The sequence below is a fragment of the Haliotis rubra genome, unplaced genomic scaffold (genome assembly GCF_003918875.1).
Source record: "Haliotis rubra isolate DU_JTF1 unplaced genomic scaffold, ASM391887v1 Scf305, whole genome shotgun sequence".
NCBI lineage: Eukaryota > Metazoa > Mollusca > Gastropoda > Lepetellida > Haliotidae > Haliotis > Haliotis rubra.
In genome coordinates this window covers 60,220-85,618 of record NW_025766975.1, presented here as the reverse complement: position 1 = coordinate 85,618, position 25,399 = coordinate 60,220, and the positions used below count along the sequence as shown (strand labels likewise).

Genomic DNA, 25,399 nt, shown 5'->3' with positions numbered 1-25,399 from the left:
CCCAGATGAATTTACATTTGTTTGTTTAACAAGATTGGTTTGAAATTGCAGACAATTGGAAAAGTACCAACTTACACTTTGCATTGACATGAAACTAATTACATGAGAGCTGAAATGGCAGAATTTTATAATTGTAAAGAAAATGTTTCGGCATCATGACAGTTATCATTTGTTTGTAAACATGCTGGTCAGCTGATTGTGAATCCAAGACCAACACTGGTAACAGGCCACCTCAATAATCACAGTGGGGAGCCATGACTGCACAGCAACAGTGCAGAGAACAGCTATCACTGGGAGGAGCTCGGGTCACTGGCAGGGCGATTTCTCATTAATACCTCCACTTCCTGTCTCCTTCAGGTGCAAAATCTGTAATTCAAACACACAACAGCCTGCCTTGTATTGTGAAATCTATTCTTTGCTTGTGTAATTTGAGAAGGGAAATAAATCAATGGGATTGTGACTCATGTTCTTCCTGTAGGGGATAAGATGACAAAAGTAAGTCAATTGTGCAAGTTGTAACAGGTTTTCAGCTGAAAATTGAGTTGATAATTGCTTACAAATTGGCATCCCATGAACAAGTCATGTTGAAAGTTACGGGTTCAATACCTGAGAAGCTTTTTGTTTTATCTGATGTCAATTGCATTTGTGCAAACATTTTGTGTGTAAGACAAATAGAGCTCCAAACACAGGTATTGGCTATACCAAAGACACAGACACAATCAATGTACGTACAAAACTCCATTATAGGATTTGACACCTTCGATTCACTCTTATGTATAGTGTCAGGAAAGAGTTATTGATGTGAGGAGCTTGGGGACATACATCACCACATATGTGTGCTTTAAGTATTTGGTATTCATGAGTGTAGAGGTGTATGGTTGAAGGAGGATCATTGAAGCATTATTGTTTGTAATTAAGGAAAAACTCATTAGCAGGAAATGCAGTTAATTTCATATGTCTCGAAAACATTGGATGTTGCTTTAAATCAGGCATTAACATAAAGTCATTACTAAGACTGTTGGAGTTATACCATCAAGACATATCAGGTTCTCTTGTCAATACATGTGGCTGCAAGCATAATCCAAGGTCATGGTGACGAGTGTGACACTTTGACGACTAGTGCATGTGGACCACTGTTGGCAGTTTAATTTGAAACTTGAAACAATGGTATCATTGTGAGTAGCCTTTAGGCTCATCAGACAAATAACCCCTACATTTCGAACTGTTGAAGTGAGCATGCAGTATTGCTTTAAGTTTCAGATGTATCAAGGATGAAGACAAACATTGTCTTCATGTTGTTGCCATGTTGTTGCCTTGTTGTTGCCAAACTTTGGCAGTTTACAATCCAGGCTAAGGACTCATTACTAGGTTATCTTATCTCACCAAAAGCATGAAGGACTTTCCCAGTAAAGTCTTCTGGTTATCTGTCATGGTAACTTTTACTTGTGACAGCTCCTGTTATCAGTGGTCATCACAAACAGAAGAAATTAATGTCATAAAGCATTGCAGTCATCTAAGTTAGCCAATGTTTCAATATATCATTGTCTGTGTTTGATATTTCGTGCAATATATTTTCATGTCTTTGTATTGGAGTGGCATTAAGATAGGAGAGGGGCCTGTTTGCCAATACATTTCATCATGAAGTATGTTTAAAAGAAATTCAGTGTTAGTCCCTAACAGTCATATTATACATAAATAGGGGTTATTTGGCATGGTCGCTGCCTATTTCCTCTGTTCTTTTTCATTTTATTAATAGTCCATTGGATATTGCCTTTGAAGACAGGGAGGACCATTGAGACTTGGTAAAATAATAATCCTTGTGTATTATGTTAGAAACAGAACCATCCAGAAGGTTAACCCAATGGTTGATATTTTGTTAGGTTATGAACAACTGAACCGTAGATCAGATTTGGTCACAGGAAAATATGAATATTAGTTGAACAATCATGGTTTATATGTTGACATTTTGTGCTGATCTGAATGATTATAAATGGCATCTCCATCTGCACTCACTGTGACCATTGTTGATGATGTTGAGGAAATGTACATGTCTCACATCTCAGTAACTGCTTTTAGTTTGCAGTGATACTTTACATGAATGTTTTTGACATACATGATATGAATAATTTACAGGTACATTCTGTGCTCTTGCCGAACAACCAGATCGTATTACACAGCCCACATTGCCCAAAGATATATTACATGTAACATTCAGTTGACTAGAAGGTGCCTGGGAGCAACAGTCACTTGGTGCTATTTTCTGAAATGTGAAACTTGTCATTCCTGTTGTTGATAAATGATAGAATTAGGGCATTTGATGCCTTCCAGACTAATTATGTTAAGGAAGGAACTTGTTGGGAAGTGTGTCAATGTGTTTAGGCTCAGCTGATTCTCTCATATTACTATAGCAAATAAATCTGGAATGACAGATTCACAATAGTAATATGAAAGAATATTGTGATCCTTAAGTTTTTAGTAGCATGTATGCCATGGACACAATTGTATCACTTGAAGTGTTCTAACAGATTTACTACAGTTATATGAAGGAATCAGATTTTTAACATTTTGTAGCTGTATATACAATGTATGTGACATGGACACAATTGTATCACTTGAAGTGTTCTAACAGATTTACTACAGTTATATGAAGGAATCAGGCCCCGATTTCTCGAAACAAACTTAAGTCTGAGTTTCGACTTAAGTAATCGGTTTTACTCAAATTTGAGAAAATGCATTTCCCAGAATGAACTAAAATTGATATTAAACTTAAACATAGGAGACAATTTGAGTTTGGTGGATAGATTACTTAAGTTGTTTGGGCTTTTTTTTAATTAAAAAATGCAGTTGAGTTGAAAATTCATCTGTTTCAAATTGTCTAACTGAGTTTGAAATTTGAGTAAAAACTTAAGTTTGTTTCGAGAAATCGGGGCCTGATCTTTAACATTTTGTAGCAGTATATACAATGTATGTGACATGGACACAGTTGTATCACTTGAGTGTGAGTGAGTGCTTTTAGCAATATTTCAGCTATATCATGGCAGGGGACACCAGAAATGGGCTTCACACAATATAGCCAAGTGGGGAGTGGAACTCAGCTTTGGCGTGATGAGCGAACACTTTAACCACTAGGCTACCCCACTGCCTTTATCACAAGAGAGTGTCCTGACAGATTAGCTAACACTAACATGAAGGAATCGGTTCATCCTTAACTTCTTTTAGTAGTATATATGACATGGACACAATTGTATGACTTGAGATTGTCCTGACAAAATAACTATAGTACTATGCAGGAATCAGATGATCCTTAACTTGTTTTAGTAGTATATATGACATGACTACAGTTATACCACATGCCAGTATAGGATGTGAGATTGTTGTATTGTTCATGTTGTAGACACCCATTATCACATGGACACTGAAGCCAGGAGAAACAAATTAAGTTGATGCAGCATTATTACCTGTCAGACTTGATGTACCTGGCTCCAACAGTCTGTAATGTATGGCATCCTTGTGGTGTATGTCATCAACACAGTCACGACCACCAGATGCACAATATCAAACATCAACATCTACGTGAGGCTTAGCAAATGTCATTTATGCATTTTAAGTGGATTCAAGTCATAAACTGTTTCACAGGCTATTATTTAATGGTTGGGTTGGTGATATTCTATACTTGTTTTATGTTTATAAGTAATTGTTTCTATCAGTGCAATGATGGGAAAGATTTGATAGTTTATGAGGATAGAATAGTCTTTAACAATGTGTTGTGCAGCGCTTTAGAGTTGTGTGTATTGTGTGAGTGTCATCAGATACTGTTATGTTTTTAGCTCTTTTGAATATTCCAAAGGTTCCATCAGATAATATTATTGGTTGTCTGTCATTGTCATCTGTTTGTATTCAGTACATCAAAGATTTATTTAAACATGATGTATTATCTGGAACCACAAGTCCATTCAACTGAAAATATTCCTAATGCTTACAGGGACACAAAAAATATTTACTGAATTCTGATTTTTTTGTACAGTCTTTTTAAGAATGTCATTGTGGCTTATTCCTCTATTTATTGATTTGTCATCATGTAATTTGTAGTAACCGTTTTATGTTGTGTTAAAGATCATTATTTTGAATGTCATTGTGCATTCATAGCTTTCAGCCAGGGAGCCGTGCCAATTTACACTTGTCAGAGGGATACACAAAGTACATGATCTAGACTACCAGTTGTCACACTTCCAATTTTGTGGAAGCTGCGTCGGCTGATTGGGTTTGGTCATTGATGTTGGGTGTTGGCGAGTTGGTGCCTTAATCTGAGAGTCTGGGTTCAAATCCTAGATGTGACTCAATCCCCCAATGTACAAGAATCAGTACTCTACTGAGAAAGTGTAATCATAAATATAACACATGTTACATTTGACCACATTGTAAATGCCATAAATGATCGCAGCAATGGTGTGATGAAAGTGATGTTATGATTGTTGGTTTGTTTATATGTCTTTTCACATTCTTCATGAAAGCTAGAGACTCATGGTTTTGTTCTTATTCAATGGCAGTGTAGGCATTAGTTCTTTCTTGTTATTTTCTCTGTTGTTTTGATATATGTGAGTAATATGACACATGCCACCTCTTCTCTTAAGTTGACAGAGATTCTAAATGTCAAATTACCACACTTCAGACAAGTACAAATATTTGCATTTCTAATCAAGGAAGTCAGCAAGATACTAAATCACCTGGGTACTCTCAGGTCTTTTGTGGCCTTTAGTTGGAATTCAAATATGCCGTATATTATTTCTCTATGACCTTAAGAAGTTAGGAATCATGGCTTATTATGTTATTTCAGCATTTCTTGGTGAAAATATTTTTCGAAGCCTCTTCAGCTGCTTTAGAAAATATTTTTTGACTGTTCATTGAAACTTCAACATATTGGAAGCCATTATTTTGAAATGAACTTGAAAGATTGGAATCTGGTTTGTAATTAGAAATACATTTCCTTGGGCTGTACATGCAGCAATATGCAACAGATTGTGTGGGATGTGGTAAGAACAGCAGATGGGTGAAAAGTACACAACATATCAATATTGAGCAGCCTGTAGCTTGGCTGTACCTGACTACATACAAACACTGATAAGTCGGCAGGGTAGGAGTCTTGTTACTTCCAGATCAATTCAGCCATGGCAGGCTGGTTGATGGTGTATAAACAGTGTAGTAAATATGTCCGGAATTCAGCTAGCTTTACATTCTGCAGTAGGAAGAGGAAGTGGTTCAAGGTCAATTGGAAGCCAGGAATAAGCAAGGGTGAAGGAAAGGAAGGAAGGAGGAGGAATAGGTCAATCTAGACTAACAACTAATCTCTGAAATGAACATATTTTACAGAAAAAACAGTTCACAATAAAAAATAATAAAATTTAATGAAAAGGAGCCCAGAGACTTTCTTCATTTTCCTGAAACTGTGGAAATCTGGACTTGCCACATATTCTAGACTTGCATGGGCTTTCTTGGATACGTTTGTTTCGAGGTCTGTATGACAGACTATGGTAAATCTTAACCTTAGTTGAGTGATCTCAGTCTATTTTTAGGAATGTTGATTTGAATAATTAAACCATATCTTATATGAATGAGTGAGTTAGTATGGTTTTACACTGCTTTTAGCAATATTCCAGCAATATCACAACAGGGGACACCAGAAATGGGCTTCACACATTGTACCCATGTGGGGAGTTGAGCCCGGGTTTTCGGCGTGACGAGCTAACGCTTTAACCACTAGGCTACCCCACCGCCCCCATCTTATATGAAGTATGATCATACACAATATCCTAATTAACATATAAGTACTTTCAACTGTGACCTTATATCTGTAAATTTATATTCTGTGGTCATGACAAGGATGCAGTCTCTTTTTCTTACTTATTTTTAGCACTAGGAAATGGTTGCATGAAACAATGTCACGTTAGTTTAAAGCAGTCTCCTTATATGACAGTTGTACATTATGCAGCAAGAGATGGAAGGGTAAGGAAAAGGTAGGTTAGGGTGACATTACACCAGATGTTGATGATTGCAATCATAAGAGAGTGTTATTGAGTTTGTGTTAGCTTTGGCCCAAATATTCATTCAGTCCCATTACATAGACTATCTTAAGAGCCTCTGCCAGAACTGTGACATATATGTGTTTATCAGCCTTTAGTGAGCATCAGGAGGATGTTATTTCTGATGCATGTATTCTATGCTGTGCAGATGTTAGGCATATCGTGTGTTAAAATACTGTGTCTTTATCAATGGTTTCGGTGTCAAGCCTCTTGATTCCTTTGCAGCATATGTTGTGAACAGCATGAAGTAGTGTTGCTAATAACACGTCTGAAAGCTCCACATGTTGCCTGTGTCATGTACACACATGACATAAAGCAACACGTGACATAAAGCAACTCATTATACTGGTCTTTGTGGCAGTTTGACCTTGCAAGGTATCACTAAAATTGAGGCCTGTATTTTCATACCATTCTCGAGGTAGTACACATACAATTCTTGCTTTTTGAGCAGATTCTACATTTTCTACATTACTGTTTCCATAAACCAAAAAAGATAGGCTTCGGGCACTAGTGGACTATTGTGTTTACTGATTGGCTGATAATAGAATGTGTGCGGTTTTACACAATGAGCACACCGACTTGAAAGTTTACACCTCCATAAAAGCAAAATTATAGAACTTCATTGAGGTAAACTTGGAAGACAGATAATGTTTAGACAATGTATGAGTGATCCATAATATGCAAGGCCAGCACATCTCTTCACACAGGTGGTTTTGTTTCAGATATTTCTGCTGATATATGCAAAATACTAACTTACTAAGCACAGTTTAATCATGTCATACAGCCCACAAGATAACTTCCAAGTTTGAATAAAGTATGGTGATTACATAACCAATGTTAACCATCATCCTTTGTTGTTGGCCAATGTCTGTCAGCCGTATCATGAAACATTGTATATCCTGATACTATGATATCACATATACCTGCATTGTTAAATTTGTACAATAGGGTTCCCTGTTCTTTACACTAACCTTAAATCTTAATATGGCGTTACCTAATTGGACTTGATACCTTCCAGGTAGAGCACAATCGTCATAATATCTGACTGTTCAATCCATTATACATACACCTTATTGTCAGCTTCAAATCTTTACATGTGTGTCCTGGCTATGTGTCATGACGGAACCCTTAGTTGCTTTTGTCTTCAATAACTGATTTTCCTGTCTCAGGCTTGACTGTTTACAGAGCACCTTGGTACAGCCTGATTGTACGATGGCGTGAAACAACATTTGTCCTCTCACTTGTGATAATAAACATCCTGCATGTGTGAAGATATTGACTGATTTACTGCTAACTTGTTCACTCCATCAGCAAGTCATCTATGTCACCTTGACATCACTAGAATAGCCTGAATCATTTTCATAACAATCTGCATTACATGAATGCTGATGTAAAGTTTGCAACTGTCACAAGGCCTTCCCATTACTTGGTCAATATGCTGCATGTCATAGCTACATAACTGTTTCATTGTCATGACTAAACGTAAACTTTACAAAGGTCATGTGCTTCATCTTGGAGAGTTTTAATCTCGTAACAGCCTAAACCTTTAGGGTGAACAGTTTCATTGTAGCTGCGGATAAAAGGTTTGTGAAGCAAACTGAAATTCTAAACCCATATTTACTGATTGTTTCCATAAAAGTGATGGTAGAATATAGTTCACACACAACAAATATATCAAAGGTTTTTGTGGAACTCTTTCAGGGTATAATTACATTTTTTTGGCATGACCTGTACCAGGTGCAACCTAATGAATTAATCAGGTTGCACTGTCAAAGTATTGGCTGTACCATATTATCAACAATATTGTCTCTGTGATTGACTGCAAATGATTCCATATCAGCAGAATGAGAGGGATTTTCATGGCCAGCTTCACTATCTCCAGAACTACTCACTATAATGCAAGTTTGAAAGAACGCTTTGACAGATTGTTGCTTTTTAATTTCTTTTCCACTTAAATTCAGTTGACAAAATCAACTTGTCCACCATTACAAGTGAGATATTGAACAGTGCCCTTCTTCTGACCTTCCATGAAATGTCATAAGATGGGGTTCACAATGTGTGGTCTATGGAACTTATTTATGAGTATGAAAACAGACTTCTTTTCAACTTTTACTTCCAATATTCGATTCACCTGATACACGTCACAAGAGGATACGTTTTTAATATGGAAAATTTCTATCAATGCCATTTGTAGGTGGCATCTGACAATCAAAGTTACCTACACTAGCAATATTATAATATCACAAGATGATATTGGTAAAGTTAACTGGCTGTCTACTGTTAGACTATTACTCTATTCTACCAGATTTTCCTATGTATGGCTTGCCCAAGGGGTTGGCAATGAAGACTGTTTTATATCTCTTTTCAAACAGCGCCTATGTGATATTTTCATTCAAGAGTGGTCTATGTCCATCAGTACTTCTAGATACTTAGAATATTATGCCTCTCATAAGAACCAGAATCATATATCTTAAATTTTCATGATAAATCTTTGATAAGAGATTGATGTAAATTAAGAATTGGTTTTCATGATTTCTGTGTAAATAGGGCATGGTATTTCTTCAGAATGTAAAAATGATTTGATCTATTCTAATTGTACTACAGGCTCTATAGAGGATGAGTTCCATGTCATGTTTGTAGGCACCAAGTATCTAAGTTTGCGAAAAAAGTATATGCCATTTCTTTCAAACACTGTATTAGACAAACATTCACTGTCAAATTTGTTAAATTCTAAGAAAATTATGATTGTTAAGTCTGTAGCAATTTATCTCAACATGTTTTTACTGTGCTTAGCCATAAATGTATCCATGAATGTAACCATAAGTTCACGTGACTTGCATAGTATTTTGTAACATCAACAATTGTAATGTAGGCCTTAAGGCCAGAATTACTGAATAAACTGAATCTGAATCTGAATATTATACCTGCACTGGTGCAGCCTGGATGTCGTGAAATAGATTCCTGGGAGGGTATTGAAAACCAGTTAGAATCACTATCCTCTTGTGCTTTGAAGTTGTTGAAACAGACAAATCTTCAAGAAAAGTCTATTTTCCTTACCAGTGTTTTTAACAATTAAGAGCCATTAGATCACACTCTCAATGGCTCCATGCTATGTATGTTGTGTCCAATGTGTTTATTATCTTGGAATGTTTCAGTTGAAAGCAACTTTGATTGATTTTTGTCTTGCAGGGAGACTTGAAGCACAACCAGACAGCCGTGCTGACTGTTCACGATCTAGGATGCAACCGTAAGTACACCCACACCACCGTAAGGGCATCCTTGCCATGGAACGCTAAATACCTCACTCAGTCACATATAGCAAATTTACTCAAGTTCAGATTACTCCACATTAAAAGATGAAATCATCTCACTTAGACATGTTAGACGTGATCAATATGTTGGAATTAGAATCCCTCCACCCTCAAACAGAGTTACAGTATCAGACTGTCTTGATAAACATGCTTTGTCTGCACTGGATACTTTAAAAGAATAGTTAATGAAATCATTTCCACATTGTAAGAAGTAATTATGGCAAGTTATCTCAAACGGTAAATGCTTGAAATTCGGCAAGTTTGTGGAATGTGAGGAGTGCTAAAGAACATGGATGTTGATTAGACTCAAACAGTGTTAGAGTCTGTACCGACGTTGCTGCTTTAGATTCAATGTGGACCAATTTCCTGACCCATCCTTCAATGGAAGAGATCACAAAGCGAGCAGCTTTTATTCACGTGGATGTTCCAGGCCAGGAGGACGAGGCACCTGATTTGCCAGCTGAGTAAGTTACATTGTCTCCCCCACTCTCCCCCACCACTTATGCTCTCTGTCCTATTCTCCATGGTGTAGAATCCAAACCAGATAGTGTCCTTGTTATTGATCTTGTAAGGGATTCAGCTCACAAAGACTGAAGGTGGTCCTGAAGATCATCGATGTCATTTCTCACTCCACTAGACTTCCTACCATGTTGGATGTATCTGTTTCAGTAGCATGATCACATTTAGAACAGCAGTAGTTATCCCATTGCAGCCCAAACCTTTGTAAGTTCTAGCTACTTGCCCTTGGATATTTATGTTTCAACAAGTGTCTCCTCTGGACCACTTCGAACATGATCATTTCTCAATCTCAGTTTAAGAAGTTACAATTAGCTTGAACAAAAATTATGTCTCAAATACCTGGAAACCAAAAGCATGCGTTTTTGTATTGACCACTGATGACCTTATTTAGGGGTTAACAGGCACCACTGTCATAACAAGCTGTGAAATAGTCAATTTTTTTACGTGGGCATATTCTTTCAAACATATTCAGGAAAACTCTGAGTTCTTCTATTTAATGAACAAGTTTCAAGCACCAATCTTGTCAAATAAATGTAGGTGACTATTAGTTGCCCAAATGAGAATGTTCCAAAACTTTCCTCCATCATTTTGGTTTAATTTATAGCATTTCACATGTTCTGCTCTACCTAAATGAACTATTAAATGTTTGTTGTACACCATCCTTATGTTAATTTTACTAGACTGAAGCTAGCAGCTATTGGGGCACCTAAGTATCAGACAGATGACACATTTCTTCCTATCACACTACTTTTACACTCTTAGACTCAGAGCCAGAGCAATGACAGATGTCAAGATAAAAGGTGTGTTGATCCTGAAGTGATTCTGTGATATGTCAGCTTCAGGCTGCTGATGGTGGTGTAACAGGAGAAAAAGTCAATGAAGCAGGCAATCACTTAACATGCACTCTTGCTATCGGTGTCCGATCATAAACACTTAGTGACAATCTCCAATAATACTTTTCATCGTTGTGTGGCCACTGCGTTACTGAGGTTTTTGTCAGTAATATGTTGTTTGCTTGTTGATGCGTGGTACCAAATGACTGACAATGAATGAACTCATTAAGTCTTCAGAGTAGTCCAAATACACTGACAGCTGCTGTGTTATGTTTCTATTTGCAATGCTCCAGTTCATTGTTTAGATATCTTGCGTTTCATTCTTTTATGATAATACATGATTATTCCAGTTATTGATTTCTGAAGCTGTTGGTGCAAAAGTGAAAAAGCCTCTTTCATATTGAAACTTCCATTGTATGACAGTTTTAGTCAATTATCAACATGATCAGAGCTTATTTTAACATTTTTCTTTTCCTGACGATGAGGATGTTACGGGGCAACAATGGTTGCCATAGAGCTGGGTTTTGCAGTTGTGAGTAGCTCTGCCCAGACAGGAAGTGTGTTTTGAAATATTGCTATGACTTAAACCCCTACAGTGTCCAGTGCAAACACATTAATTGTCAGTATGGGCCTAATAGTGATGTAATTTTTTAAATATTGAATATGTTCGCCTCAGTGTCATCTCTGTTTTATTTGGCATGAGGATAAAATGTTTAGATGAATTTTGCTTGTGTGTCTGTCAAACACTCTAAATTATCGACCAGTACAAATGTGATCTTTGTCGTAGAATTGAAACAGGAATGTTTTAACTTAGAAGACATCTTCTTCAACTTGTTAAACTCAGAAATGTCCTTTTCTGATGTTTTATGCAGAACGTGAAAAATAGTTCTTCCTGTTGTTGACAGGTGGCAATATTTTAGTCTTCCTTTTGCATGTGGAACTACAAAGTAATTTGTATACACCATAAAATAGCATGTATATTTTGCAAGACTTAATACATTCTGGCCAACATATTAGGACTTTTTTGTTTCTCATATATGTTACATTGTTAAACTGATCCTGATCCTGATGTGGTATGTGTTTTGTTAAAGACATTTTAGTCTAATATGTCACTGTCACAATGTCATTACTGTCACAATGAGATTGTAGCCTTATCTTCGTTGTTGTTCACCTTTGTTGTTCACCACATGGGACAAAGCAAACTGGCACATTCTGCCCTTAAAGTCGCATGTGTAGATCTTGTTTGAATGTTTAGACAGTTTTTAGGCTTATATATATTTTAATCGCTAGTCTTAAACATGACACAGATTTGTCCACTATTAGCCAAAATTGAAAGTAACAAATATGGTGGGTTTTTTTAACATAAATTAGGTTTCAATTAACCATTGATATGTACTGAATAAATAAGTCATTTAGGAATCATTAATATTTTGGGTGATATTTTTTGTGGTAAACACTAAGCACACAAATCCATAAAAATACACCCTTCAAATATTCATGATCCTTAACTTATTTTGTTCAGTATATGAATGGAGTAGTTGGCAGAAACTAAAATCTTTACCTTTGACTTTCTTTGATTGTCACTAATTAAACTTCACCCTCAAATGTTGTTCTTTTCTCTAAGAGCCTATGCAATAACATTATTCACAAAACAGACTGAACCAGGTGACCTGCACAGCCATGAACCTTTGTTTAGTTCTCATAGGAATTATATTACTTGCTAGACATTCAAATGTCTGTAAAAGAAGGTTCTTTCATACTCTAAAGATGTGCTAAGGATCAAGGTCCTTCAGTTGATGTTCAAATGTACCAGGTTATCTTCACAAAGGCTGAGCAATGAGGAAGCAGATGGAGAGCGTCATGATTCACTGTACATGATGAATGGCTTGACTGAGATTATGTAATTCAGTAGGATGCAGTTCTTGCTCCAATCTCAGACACCATCTCCTGAAGCCCTTGTGGACGTTCACTGAGATGTGGGTGGATTTATGTCCAAGGGGAGGTTGACTGGACTTTTGTAAGGAGTCACTCAACATTTCATGTCGCTTGGCTTGCTTTTGTCGTTATGATCTTTGTGTTATTGGTTCCTGAAATCTTTGCTTGTATCATAGCTGGAAGTTTGGTTCAGAAGCTGTTAAACAATGTTACACTTGTTTAACTTCATATAGTTATATTTTGCAAAATTAGCAGTGACATTTCAGTCATCACCTTTGAATGTTGTGGTGAACATTTAAATTGAAGTAGTGACCATAAAATTTGTATGTGACAAGATTCAAACTACAGAACTTTGTGGACACCTTTTTATCTAAGTGACACCAGAGGTATGGTTGTCATTTGTGGGAGGACTCCATGTCCTGCTACATTTGCAAAGGTTTTGAAAACTAGTACTGCGTGACTTTTAATCTTGCTTTGCTGTCAGGGCCTGACCTACTACTTTAGTGTTTCAATGTAGATGTCAAACATGTGCCATGGTATAATGACTCTAGCTTTGTGTCCTATGGCACTTCCACTATATTTAGATGTCAAATATGCACTGTGACTTTTGCCTTTGGCTGATACCGGAGTGGAGCCAGTGTCAGTGAATGTGTAATCTTCTTGATCATGTCTGCTAGGCTATGAACTAGAAGGATGCTCCAGTTATTGATTAGCTATGTACCTCCTGCCTTAGTGCATCATGTCATTGCCTGTTTCTTGGTCACTGAAAGAGGAAGCACAATGGTTTACCAACCATCTTCCACAGTTACAAATGGGATCCACTGGATCAAATGCACTCTGGTGTTTGCCATTGGGGTTTTTAGAGTTCATCAATGTATCAGCTGTAGCAATCATGCTGTCTTAGAGAGAAATGGTCTTAGAGATGACCAGACAGTTGTTGCTGGCAATTTTCAATCTACAATATAGCAGACAAGTTGGTGTAGCAATTACTTGTCAAATTTTAGACATTTCCCTCAGAGGATGGTCAGGAGGTTTTAGGGTGGAATCCATCAGCAGCTTCCCACTCATCAAATATTACACAGCATTTATCGATATAACAATAAAATCTTATCTCGGGATATTCATTACCATCAGTGCATCATGTTATCATTTCACCAACAGGCTTGGACTTGTAGATCAACCTATTGTTGTAGTAGCAGAGCCATTCTGAAGAGAGCAGATTTGCAGGTGCTTTTGTTTGGGCTGAACCGACATGGGTTTGAGAAAATGGAGTTAGTTTTCTTAGTGACAGCTTTATCGGCATTGTACGCCCCCATCTTTGAGCCACAGTTCCTTAATTGTGTCTGTGTTTGCTGAGCAGGCACCATGGCTGTGTGTGCTGGGTATGATCTGAACACTAATGGTTGGCTAAGGCAAGAGATCTATGTAATTATTTGTCCAAAGTCGTTGGTTGAATGTTCCCTCATGGCTGAGTGACTGTTGTTATTGGAAGTTGATGAGATCTGGTTGAATAAATGCAGCAGTAGCCAAAGACTACAGTTCTTTTTTGTTCAGTGTTGTAATCTGTGCCAATGACCTGTAAGTGTGACATTTTCTATTGGGACTGGGTTTGGATCAACACTGAAGTAGTGGACCGTGGAACTGTTGCATTACAAGAAAAGGGATCCAGATAATGTTTTGCTCTGTTGACCATTTACATATGGATTGTCTTTCATGTTAGGTATAGATACTTTTTTTTCAGGGTGTTATTACTCCCTTGATTCCAGTCTATTGGGTATTTTTGAGTAAAAGGGTAAACTTTTTTGTTAATATTTCTGCTTGAAGTGTTGAGTCAGATGACTTCTTTTTGTATCTGTCCATGTGCCGCCTCAAGTGTGTCATTGTGGCAAAAGCTCACAACAGCGATAAACATGTCTAATTAAGATTCTAAGAAAATAAAAAATACATTATCAGACAATAAAGGTATAGTTTTTTGATGACGTAACAACTGAATGCCATTATCCCGTCACTGCGCCATGCCTCGTAATCGAACCAGTTTACATTACGTCACAACGCCCTGAACTATTATAACGTTAAAGCACTCGGACGCAAACGTCCTCGTACTTTAACTATAATAGTTCAGGGTGAAAGTGTGCTTTATTACACTATACATGGAGGTAGAGCGAACTGTATTTCTTAAATAAAGTAGTGTCTTTTTATCCATTTTCTTAAAAGAGTTCATGCATGTGTTGCATTAGATAAAGTAAATAAATATCTGTAAACACAGTAAAGGAATACAAGTATGCGAATTAAAAAAGAAACACTGGGTAATTACTTTACTATTGTTTTTTTTTTAAAACAGCTGAAAACTAATTGGGTAGTGGTGATATGTTTTGTCTGTTTTACACAAATACACAGGTAATATCTGGAACCTTGCAACACAGTTCCTTGACTTAAACATCCTCATTCATCAGGATACAGCTCAAGAAAAATGAAGAACATTTGAATCAAATTTTCCTTCAACAGAAACTGAAATTGGAAGAGGTTTTATGTGTCTAAAGGTTCATGTGACATGAGAAAAAAGCAGAAGTCAGATTAGTGGTTTTGGGAAAAAGAACAGTTTCAAGAACAAATGATAGAGGAGACATTAATCCTTGAAATACCCAGGAGAGACCAAATTGACTTAGCAGTATAGAATTCAGGTTGGCTTGTGTCAAACCATGGCCCAGTGCGCCTTCTTCTCAGCTGATGCGGAGACAAATGATGCTGGCACTTGCCCTGCTGAGATCTTAAGCTCTGCAACTTCAGATGCTGGTTCCTTCTTAGAAATCTACAAGTCATTTGTTTTTTCTTAATCCCTTGATATTAGATTTATTCATTTTCAACATAAGTTCAATACAGTGGTGGAATATAGAACTGCAAGTAAACATTTAACATTGATCTGTTCTGTGAATTGCCCAATATCCCCAGCATTTCTGTTAATTGGTAATTTACCAAAATAAAATTCAGTGGTGAACACGTTTCCAGGAATCTGTTCAACGAAAAACTAAAGTTTTATAGCAATCAGCATATTACATATTCAGATGTGCCCGTTATGTTAGAGTTGAAGGTAATTACTCTGTATTATATTCAGTTTGATGATATAATCAGTGCACATTCAGAAACCAGCAACAAAGACGTTCAAAACGATAAAACTTGTGCACTGCCACGCCAAGGGAATTTATCTATTCTCTCGATGTTCTATGCAATGAGAGATTTTTCATTATTTTAATTAGTTTGATTGTACTCAATAGAATCATCCCTGTGAGTAGAAGAAGCTTATGTGTAAAACGCTGCTGCTTTGTGGATTGGCAGCTATGATCTAAAAGGCTGAAATTTTGACGCATAAAAAATGTAAAAGATATTTGTCAGTAGCTGAATTACATTCCCAAAGAACAGTTTTTAAGGTTTCGTTTTCCCTGAGGCTGACAGTAGTCAGTGATTGAATTTGATCATTTCAAACTTCAGGCATCAAAGTATTGTACAAGGTCGATGGAGAAATGCAAAAGTGAGACCTGCTGGACTATTTGCATAGAATGGATTGATTTGGATTCATTCAAAATAACGCCAATTGTATCAGATTTGGTTGTTCTGAACTAACATCAATAACAGAGAGAAGATATATATTTTAATTCTATCTAGAAATAGACAATACTGAAGGTTTGCTGATTGTAATACAGTCAGATCGGTTGTGAAAATGTCCGCGCTTTTGCACTGATAAATATTTAATGCACACATGATCACAAAATGTTGTTGTTGTTGCGCGATGCTGTAAATCCTGATACCAACAGGAAGTAACCACCAGAATTACTAACACTGCTTCTGAGCATTCTTATGCTTGCTTCTTGAACCTGTACTTTCAATATGAACACAGCTCAGTTCTGAATCTATGGAGGTGGTTCACCAACTTCACTTGATGCTGTATGTAAGAACAGGACATCAGGGCTGTTGGTCTCCTTGCAGTTGAAGCTTGGGTTGCCCGGTAAAGGCCAGGTTAGAAGATAGCCTAAGAAGCAATTTAAGACTAAAATATTTAAAAGGAATTCTGATAAGATATAAGGACGCCTCCTAAAAAGCTCTACTAGCCCTCAGGATACCAGTTATAAGACTGAGTTGGGAAAACCAAATAGCACCACTTTGCATCCCTGGGTTGGTCAGTGGCAACATTGAGATATTAGTAAATTGCATTTCCTTACGACTAAGAAACTCTGACCTGAGTGTCAACCCTTGATTCACCTGCAAACAAACAAGATACACAATATGCTTGTGGTTAGGAATATCCAATATCCATCTCTCTTATATATACACACAGTGTTATGGTGTATGAAGTGTACAAGCAATAATGTCTATATTATATTCCAATCAACATGAGACTGTGACCTAATGGACGTTCTGTATGCCATACTATGTTGACTCTGCTCATATCCAGTACTGTTATTCTCATGCTGACAGGTCCCCTCCCAAGAAAGGGTCTGGAATAAGCGTTTGGTAATAAAGTGAGATATAAGTCATCTTCTATGGGCATGGATGTTAAAGTCTGCATGGCTTAGGCAGGCCAGGCCTTCGGCACTATCAATGGACGGCAAACATGCTGTCACTAATTGGCACCCAAATCAAGGACATAAGTCACAAATTGACTACAGCTGTTAAATGTCTAGTTCCTATTATCATACACTGATCTGGTATGCCATGACTGCAATCAATTATCAAGATAGACTGTCGCTTACATCCTCTGAGTTTGATTCATTGTAATAGGCCTGTCATAAATATTGATCACTAACAGCTAATAACAACCCTAGGAAGTTGGTCGCTGTGTTTGGCAAATTAAGTCACTTCTAGGGAGGCAATATTGTTTGGAACATTTCAAACATGAATTCTTATGTGGTTGTCATGAAGTATTATCTTCATGTTCTTGGCAGTGCAACACATAAAATGACAAGCTGATAACACATTTCAGTCAGGTCTTAAAACAGTATAGGGATACAATCAGGTTTTGTATGTAATAATAGCAAGAAGTTTAGGAAACTAATTCCTGCTTAGACAGATACATGCAGGCTTGACTTTTAGTTCAGTTTCAAAATGTTATTTTTGTGTATGTTTATGTTTCCATGTAAAATAATATGGAGGCCAGTTTGTACAGAAACTTATATGAAACAAATTACCAACTGCCTGATGGTAAATCATGCATCATGCACTGTTAGAAGAACAAAACCAAGGATACAAGATAAGGGTACAACGGAAATGGTTGATTATTTGAAATTTCTTACATCAGTCTAGCATATCAGATTAGGTTTGATGGACATGTTAAATCATGACATGGTCTGCCTGTTGTGGCCTGAATGCTTACATGTATAATATTGTTCCGTGTGAGGTACGTACGTACGTCAGTATCGTCGTAGTTCTCCGTGTGAATAACAATTGACTGACTGTATTGCGCCTTCTATTGACATGTGTAACCTTTGCATTTCTCCATGACAGATTGCCGTTGGTCTTAACGCAGTTCTCTACTGTCAACTATAAACACTTACCCTCAGTTCATCTTACTTATTGTTTTAAATTTTGTTACCCCTAGCATCATCTGTGCAGAATGCCCTCTATCTTATGAGTTTATTTTATTTTGCCTATAAGCCCAAACCTGTTAAGTGTTGAACAGATCTGTTTGACATTTAATTGGGTTTATTTCAGCCATTTTGATTTGTAGAAACTTGTATGAATGCCAGATTGTAGTGCATAGATATTGTATTGTGTTTGTAAGTGAACCACTTTTTACAATGCTTTTCCTGATAAACCTTTTCATTGTTGGTCTTGAGTGTTGCCTCATACTAGTTTTTCTCCTTGTTTATCTTTTAATGTTGTTTGTGTTTGGGTGAGGATGCTGGATTCATATCTGATATTGTCTGGGGCTGTGTGTATACTGTGGCCTGACAGCATGAAGGCATACTACTGAACTTCACCATACTGTTCTATATGCATATTATGACACTAAGCTATGCCTAATATCTGATGGCATTCCTTGGAGGTAACCATGGTAACAGGAAAAGAAATATATATTAATAATAGGGCCATGTTCCTGGCATGACTTGTCTTAATGTCTCCCCAGCACTAAATTCCTCCCCATGATTTGACTGTCTGCCCAAGCACCCATGTTTCAGTATGTCATGTCTTGATACTTATAAGTATTCCTTTACATATTATTGTCTGCTGTATGGCAGATCTGTATATTTTATGGCTAAAGATGCAACTACTTCAGAGAAAGAGGTTCTTTTTGAAGCACTTTGTCTCATTTCTAATATATATTTCACTTTTTACAACCCTATTTTCAAAGGTACCCCAACACAGACCTTATGCAACAGCTCGTGTAGAGTTATAATAATGTTTACAAGTGTATTGTGCTTTGCAAGCATTCAGACAAAATGTTGTGCCTTGCACTAAGGAGGCCTGGCTATACATGTAACAGTTCCTGTAATGCATAACAGACAAATGATTTACCAGTCTAGCTTGTTTGGACAATTTCTTTCCTTTCTTACCTTACACAATCAACTAACTTGCATCACCAGGAACATGCCAACATATGGATAACATACTCTAGGAATTAGCAGGAATTTTGTGTTTTTACAACTTACAGCACAGGCAATTCAGTTGCAGCAAGAAAAATTGTAGTAGTGGTTAGAGCCAGTCCTTGACTCAGGTTTTCGTCCCCAAGTCACAACCCACACCAGAGACAATTTTCACGGCAGTAATAATAATGTAATTCTTATTGATCTCGTGGAGAGAGCCACTCACTCGTGTTTGAGAAAGTGTGGGCATTGTATTAGGTAGGAGACAGTCCCAAAATTTAGAGCAGACTGCTTAGAGGATAGGGGCCTTGGTTATAACTGGTCTGTGTATCTTGAATCTGTATTTCACAACAACATGTTGCACACTTACATAGAGAAATTGTGCGTGGTAATATCTTAACCATGTAGATTCTGTAGTGATTAGTGAAACATGATAATACTAACAGTGAAAAAAGTGTTATGTGATGACAACTTATGGCTAAAAGATGACTACTTATCTTTGATGAATTATGGATAGTTTCATGTTCACAAATATGCTAACATGGTAAATTAGGTATTAACATTATATGGCCTACATTATTGTCAGATGAATGACTATAAAATGGCAATTCCCTCAAATGTCACCAACATCTACCAGTTTTTATTGTTAATTAATATTTAATGTACTTCAGCTTTTGAAAGCAATGCTGACTTAACTGATTCTTTCTCTTTGATTGATGAAGCTTTTGAACTATATACATACATACTTATATCCTGTATGTAATTTATACCGTAGTAGTACTTAGTATGAGACTCTGAGACTGAAATATATCATACATATCTTATATACCTATCGAATACAAATCACAAAGACTGAGGTAATATCTCAGGCTATTTTTTAACTCAAAATGTTATTTTTTACCTAGAGAGTAAGTTGATCACTGATAGTCTTATTCATGATGTAAGCATTAATAATATCAGTCCCAAATTGTGAAACAATGTTTTTCTTCCACTTTAATAAGCATACTGTTCTGCTGTAGTTGGTCTACGTTGGATATTGGAGAACAGTGTTTTTATCTGTTTCAAAAATATGCTTTAGTTAGTGTGTTATCTATCACATAATCAGACCGTTATTGATATAATGGCATCCTATTCTGACTCACAAGGGATTTGATGATTGCGATAGCAATATACTGACTGTGTGATAATAGTAATATTCCATTTGCATACATATGAACAGTGTCAGGTTATGAAGCTAATGAAAAACATCATGAAAGCCATTGTCACAATGTATTTATAGACACTAACAGGGAAATGATTCGTAAACACTTCTAAAAGCATGGCAACATGTAATGAGATTAGGATTTCAATTTAAGCTGCATGACAACAGATTATCTGATAAGTCTGATAGCCTTTACTGTTGTGTATCTAACATGTGGTATAGTAATTTCTGCATACCATTGTCCTCAGATTATCATTATTTCCTTTTGCGTGTTAGGGTTTAAATTTTTTTATGATGATGTTTACTCTCATGAGGAATAATTTTAAAAGTTGACAAGACTGATAGCCTGTCTTACAGTAGTATTTCTATTGCTGGTATAGTTACTACAGCTACTGGTTTTCTTATGGGACAATGAATGTTCTTTTGCATTGTCAGCTACCAATAATTTGCTCCACACCACATGCAATGTTTCCTTATTTAATTCTATAGCTGCCTCTTTGTTGTATTGATATCATGCTTTATTGCCACCTTGACTTGCAGGGTCAGCGTGATCTGCATATATTTGTTGTGTATGTTTTGTTTTTTCAGCTACACATTTCCCAGCATGCAGAGCCTTGGCGAGGACCTTGTGTGTGTACTGGACCAGTTGGAGTATGTGTGTTTCCCTGTCACCACATATTGCATAATACACAGCTTTATCCTCGTCTCACTGTGCATAGCTCACACCTCATTGTGGGGCAGCACACTGGTGTCCTCATTTCTTAGTACAGTAGTATAATAGTTGTAAGCTTGGGGAGTAATTATGAAAATATACAAAATATGGGGTCCCTGGATACATTAGGTTTTTAACTTTAGTGGCTTTTTGGGTTAAAAATGATCTACTTGAATTTGCATTCTTAATTTCCATCCCTTGTTACTGGGTTCAATTGTGAGTTCCCCGATTATGATGGTAAGTTTGTCAGCATCATACCTATGCTTAAGGGGTTTCAGCAACATGGTAAACATGTCCTGTATTGCTTCAGTCTTATCAAGCTGACATGCCATGATATAACTGGAATACTGTTTATAGAGGCATTAAACACTACTCAGTCACTTCATGAAGCTTGCTCAGAGTTCTGTTCAATTCCTGTGCTAGTGCCAGAAGTGCAGTAAAATCTCACTCACTCTCTCCAAGGTAATGCTAACACAATATTAAACGCAGATTTAATCATCCAAGAACAAGTTTTATCCAATGATAACCATCTAGTGTGTGATTCTTCAAAGGTAATGTAACGTATGTTTTCATTTTTTGCTCATTGTATTCTCCTGTGAACAAGATTGGTAAATCACACTGTCAGTGGCTATGAGAAATTACCAGCCATGGTAATCTTTTGATCCTTCCACATCAGACTTGTCAGAGTCGTCCAAGGTATAACTATGAGTGGCAGCTGTCAGTTCCGATGTGAAGTAATCCTGTTTAGCTTTTATTCATTTAGAATACATCACATCTAGCTAAGTATCTGGAGAAACACAGTTCGGTCAAATGTTTCTGAAAGGCATTGTATGATGTATGAATGAATAAATGTCAACAAACATTTGAAACATTTTGAATTAACAGACAAATATTCAAAATGAACTCGATTTTGGAAATCCACTAGTTGAAAGACAAAAAATAGCAAAATGGACAAAAGGTAAAATCAATGCTAAGAATGAAGGTTTGAATAACCTTCAATTGATTTTTGTCAATTTTGTGTGTAAATGGCAAGAGTTGTTCTGTAGAAATGGTTTAGCGTGTAAGAACATTGATCCTTTACAAAGTTTTGTTGACAGATTTGTTAAGGAAAGACCTAATAAGAGAAGCACAATAAGCCCTAAGGTGCGCTTTCGTATCAAATACATCTGAACAAGTTCACTGATAGCCTTAGTTTTGCTATACTTATGCAATTTCCATATTAGTTTTGTGAATTCATGGCAGCAATATTGACATTTTTATGAATACTGTGTACTGTGAATTGAAGGCTTTAGAAACTTAATATACCTTAGGGGTTATATATCTAGCTAGGATTCGACCCTTTCTGGTATTCCTTGTACATTTTCTCACTACCTCTTTCACAGACTGTACTGATCAAGTTTAAGTAATTCTAATGACTAATTGAGTTAACTGATAAATAAAACATACTTAATCTCATTTAGGAGGTCATTGATCTGATTGGAACTTTGTTGGTAGTGACATGCTTAGTTTCTGGAAGATGAATTCACTTATGTTTTGATGCAATATATATGTGTGGAAATCTGGACTTCTAAACACCAACATGTTTATATTGGCAAATTGTAAATATTTCATTAAGAGAACTGAGGAGATTTAATCATTGAATAATATTAGGGCAATGTTAATTGTGGGAGTAGAGGAATATAGAGTGAATTGATTTAATGTCTTGAAGGAAATCATTGTGGGAAGATTAATGAATATGTTGCATGTGTAGAAATCGTGCTGTAGAAACACTACTTGGCTGGGCTGTATTATTTAGTAAGGGAAGGACATTTTGCATGACTCACAGACCAATGGTCTAGATAGCCTATTCCAGCCACAGTCCGTGATTGTGTGAAGTGATGGATTATTTCTATTTTCCAAATTTTAGGTAAAAAGAAGTAGGGTTTATACCTAGTGCATATTTTTCATCTGCAGCCTTTCAGTCTTAATGCTTTATATGTTTGACATCACCTTGCAAAGTGTTTGGCTTCTGAAACAGAAACCAAGAGAGACCAAACATATCAGAAATGAGTGATGATGGTAGAGTTTGTTAAATTGTAATGATCCCAGTTGTCCTTGTACAGCTAAAGGGGTGATTCAGGATGAATTGATGGAACTTTAGGGTAATTGTCACTTTCTAACTTTGGATGTAAGGTATGCCATGTAGGGCTTTAGTTTTAACACACCTGCCCATGCGGTTTTGAATCAAGATACATGTTGATGCCGAGCTCGGTAACAGGACTCTCAAGTTGAAGCTTACAGTGCTACTCAATCACAAACAGAATAATAACTTCTGGCAAAGTCTGATAAGGAACTCTAGACAGTACAGTGCCTTGATTGTGTGTGTATGTGTTTCAGTGTGAAGCAGGTGATTGGCCTTGGAGAAGGAGCTGGAGCTAACATCATCGCCAGATTTGCGGTAGGAGAAAGTCAAACACCGTATTTCCTGCTTGTTTGTTGTGTTGGAAATCAATGATGTCGACTTTTGCATCTGTTTAAAAACTTTAAATGTTTTATTATTAAGAGTATATAAGACACACATGGATATGCAGATCTGAGAAAATTTCATGCCTTGTGTCATATCAATTTTTGCATGTTTTTTTTCCAAATAAATTGTGTTTTTTTAAACAATTGAACAAATATTTTTTGTCAGAAACATGGCATAATCATGTGATATTTAAGAACTGACTATTTTTGCAATTATGGAAGTAGAAATGTTACAAACTATGTGCATACAGTGTACATAGGCACAGACGTTTTTATGTTTACATCTCCATAAAATGCAGATATATGAAAGTCTAATCCTATGAAAGAATATATCAATAACAATAACTTCATGGACTGCTGATTTCATCATTACCATACACAAAACTGACTACCGGTATACAAATTGTTGATATTGTTTACTGCTGTAATACAACACAAGCCCTGCCCATTATGTAATCAGTTAATAAGGGAATAGGAGTCCCTCAGTGTGAGCATAACATTTGGAGGGTTTGTAGAAACAGAATTGCAAAAAAACAGTATTGGTTAGCACCCACATCATTAAGTGTCTACGTATGCTAGATATTTGAAATGCAAAAGTGAAACAATATACTACTGCCATGTTTAAAGGTTTTAGTGTAAATGACTTATTAACTGCAACAGACAGTACTTATATGTAAACATTACTATTTGTACAGATGGCCCAGCCTAACCGTGTCCTTGGAGTGTGTCTGATCCATTGTACAGGGTCTACAGCAAACTTTATGGAGGCACTCAAGGACAAGGTATGTAAGTCTTCCTGCAGCTGAACACCAGGGTAGTTATTCTTGTGAGACTAGTTGCTGTGAACAGTGACAAGGAGGGGCGGTGGGATATCAAAGTGGTTAAAGTGTCCACTGGTCATGATGAACACCTGGCTTCGATACCACACATGGGTACAATGTGTGAAACCCATTCCTTGTGTTCCCTGCCACGATATTGCTGGAATATTGCTAAAAGCGGCGTAAAATCTTGCTCACCCACTACATGACTAGGAACCAAGATTAAAAATAGTTTCTGGTCCTTCTGACAGATGCAACTCTGATGAGCAGACAGCCACGCTGTCAATGACATCCATGTGGCCCCTGTTCTTGTTTGATTTGAGAATGTGCTGAAAACTGTGTAACCTTCTTCAACAGGAAACAAAGACATGTTTGTTTCCTTCATTGCTGAATACAATAGGGGCGGTGGGGTAGCCTAGTGGTTAAAGCGTTGGCTCGTCACGCTGAAGACCCGGGTTCGATTCCCCACATGGGCACAATGTGTTAAGCCCATTTCTGGTGTCCCCCGCCGTGATATTGCTGGAATATTGCTAAAAGCGGGGTAAAACTAAATTCAGTCAGTCAGTGCTGAATACAATATGATAATTACCGGTAGAATAATTGGAACGGTCACCAGGTGGCTTTCACGAGTCAATAAGATAGCCATTACTATTGGATGTGTGAATATTGGACTTGGAGAATGTAACTTCATGTCTACATCAGGTTCATGCTTTTGCTAGAAACTAGAATTATAGTTGAAAGACTGGAAAGCAGATGTTAAAAACATGTTTCAGCTGTGTCCCTGTGTTGAACAGTGGTGCTTGCCTGAAGAGTTGTCATCAGTGATGTCAACTGACGTCACTGACACATCTCAATGCCACTTGAAGCACATCTCAATCATCCAAACCTCAGGGTTATACTGTTTACTCCCTGC

The 25,399-nt window shown here is 36.9% G+C and overlaps 1 protein-coding gene across 4 annotated transcripts in view; it reads left to right on the top strand.

Annotated features, from left to right (window-relative positions):
* Positions 1–25,399, top strand: part of LOC124282860 (uncharacterized protein ZK1073.1-like) — a 71,509-nt gene that overhangs the window by 32,332 nt on the left and 13,778 nt on the right. For 3 of the 4 annotated variants that reach the window (XM_046718895.1, XM_046718894.1, XM_046718896.1), the window contains exons 3-7: positions 9,267–9,324; positions 9,735–9,852; positions 21,040–21,102; positions 23,540–23,600; positions 24,364–24,450. In XM_046718895.1, the coding sequence (XP_046574851.1) occupies positions 9,267–9,324; positions 9,735–9,852; positions 21,040–21,102; positions 23,540–23,600; positions 24,364–24,450 (387 nt within the window). Of the gene's footprint in view, positions 1–9,266; positions 9,325–9,734; positions 9,853–17,074; positions 17,182–21,039; positions 21,103–23,539; positions 23,601–24,363; positions 24,451–25,399 lie in introns of those variants that run through there. The other variant, XM_046718897.1, reaches the window with a different exon arrangement.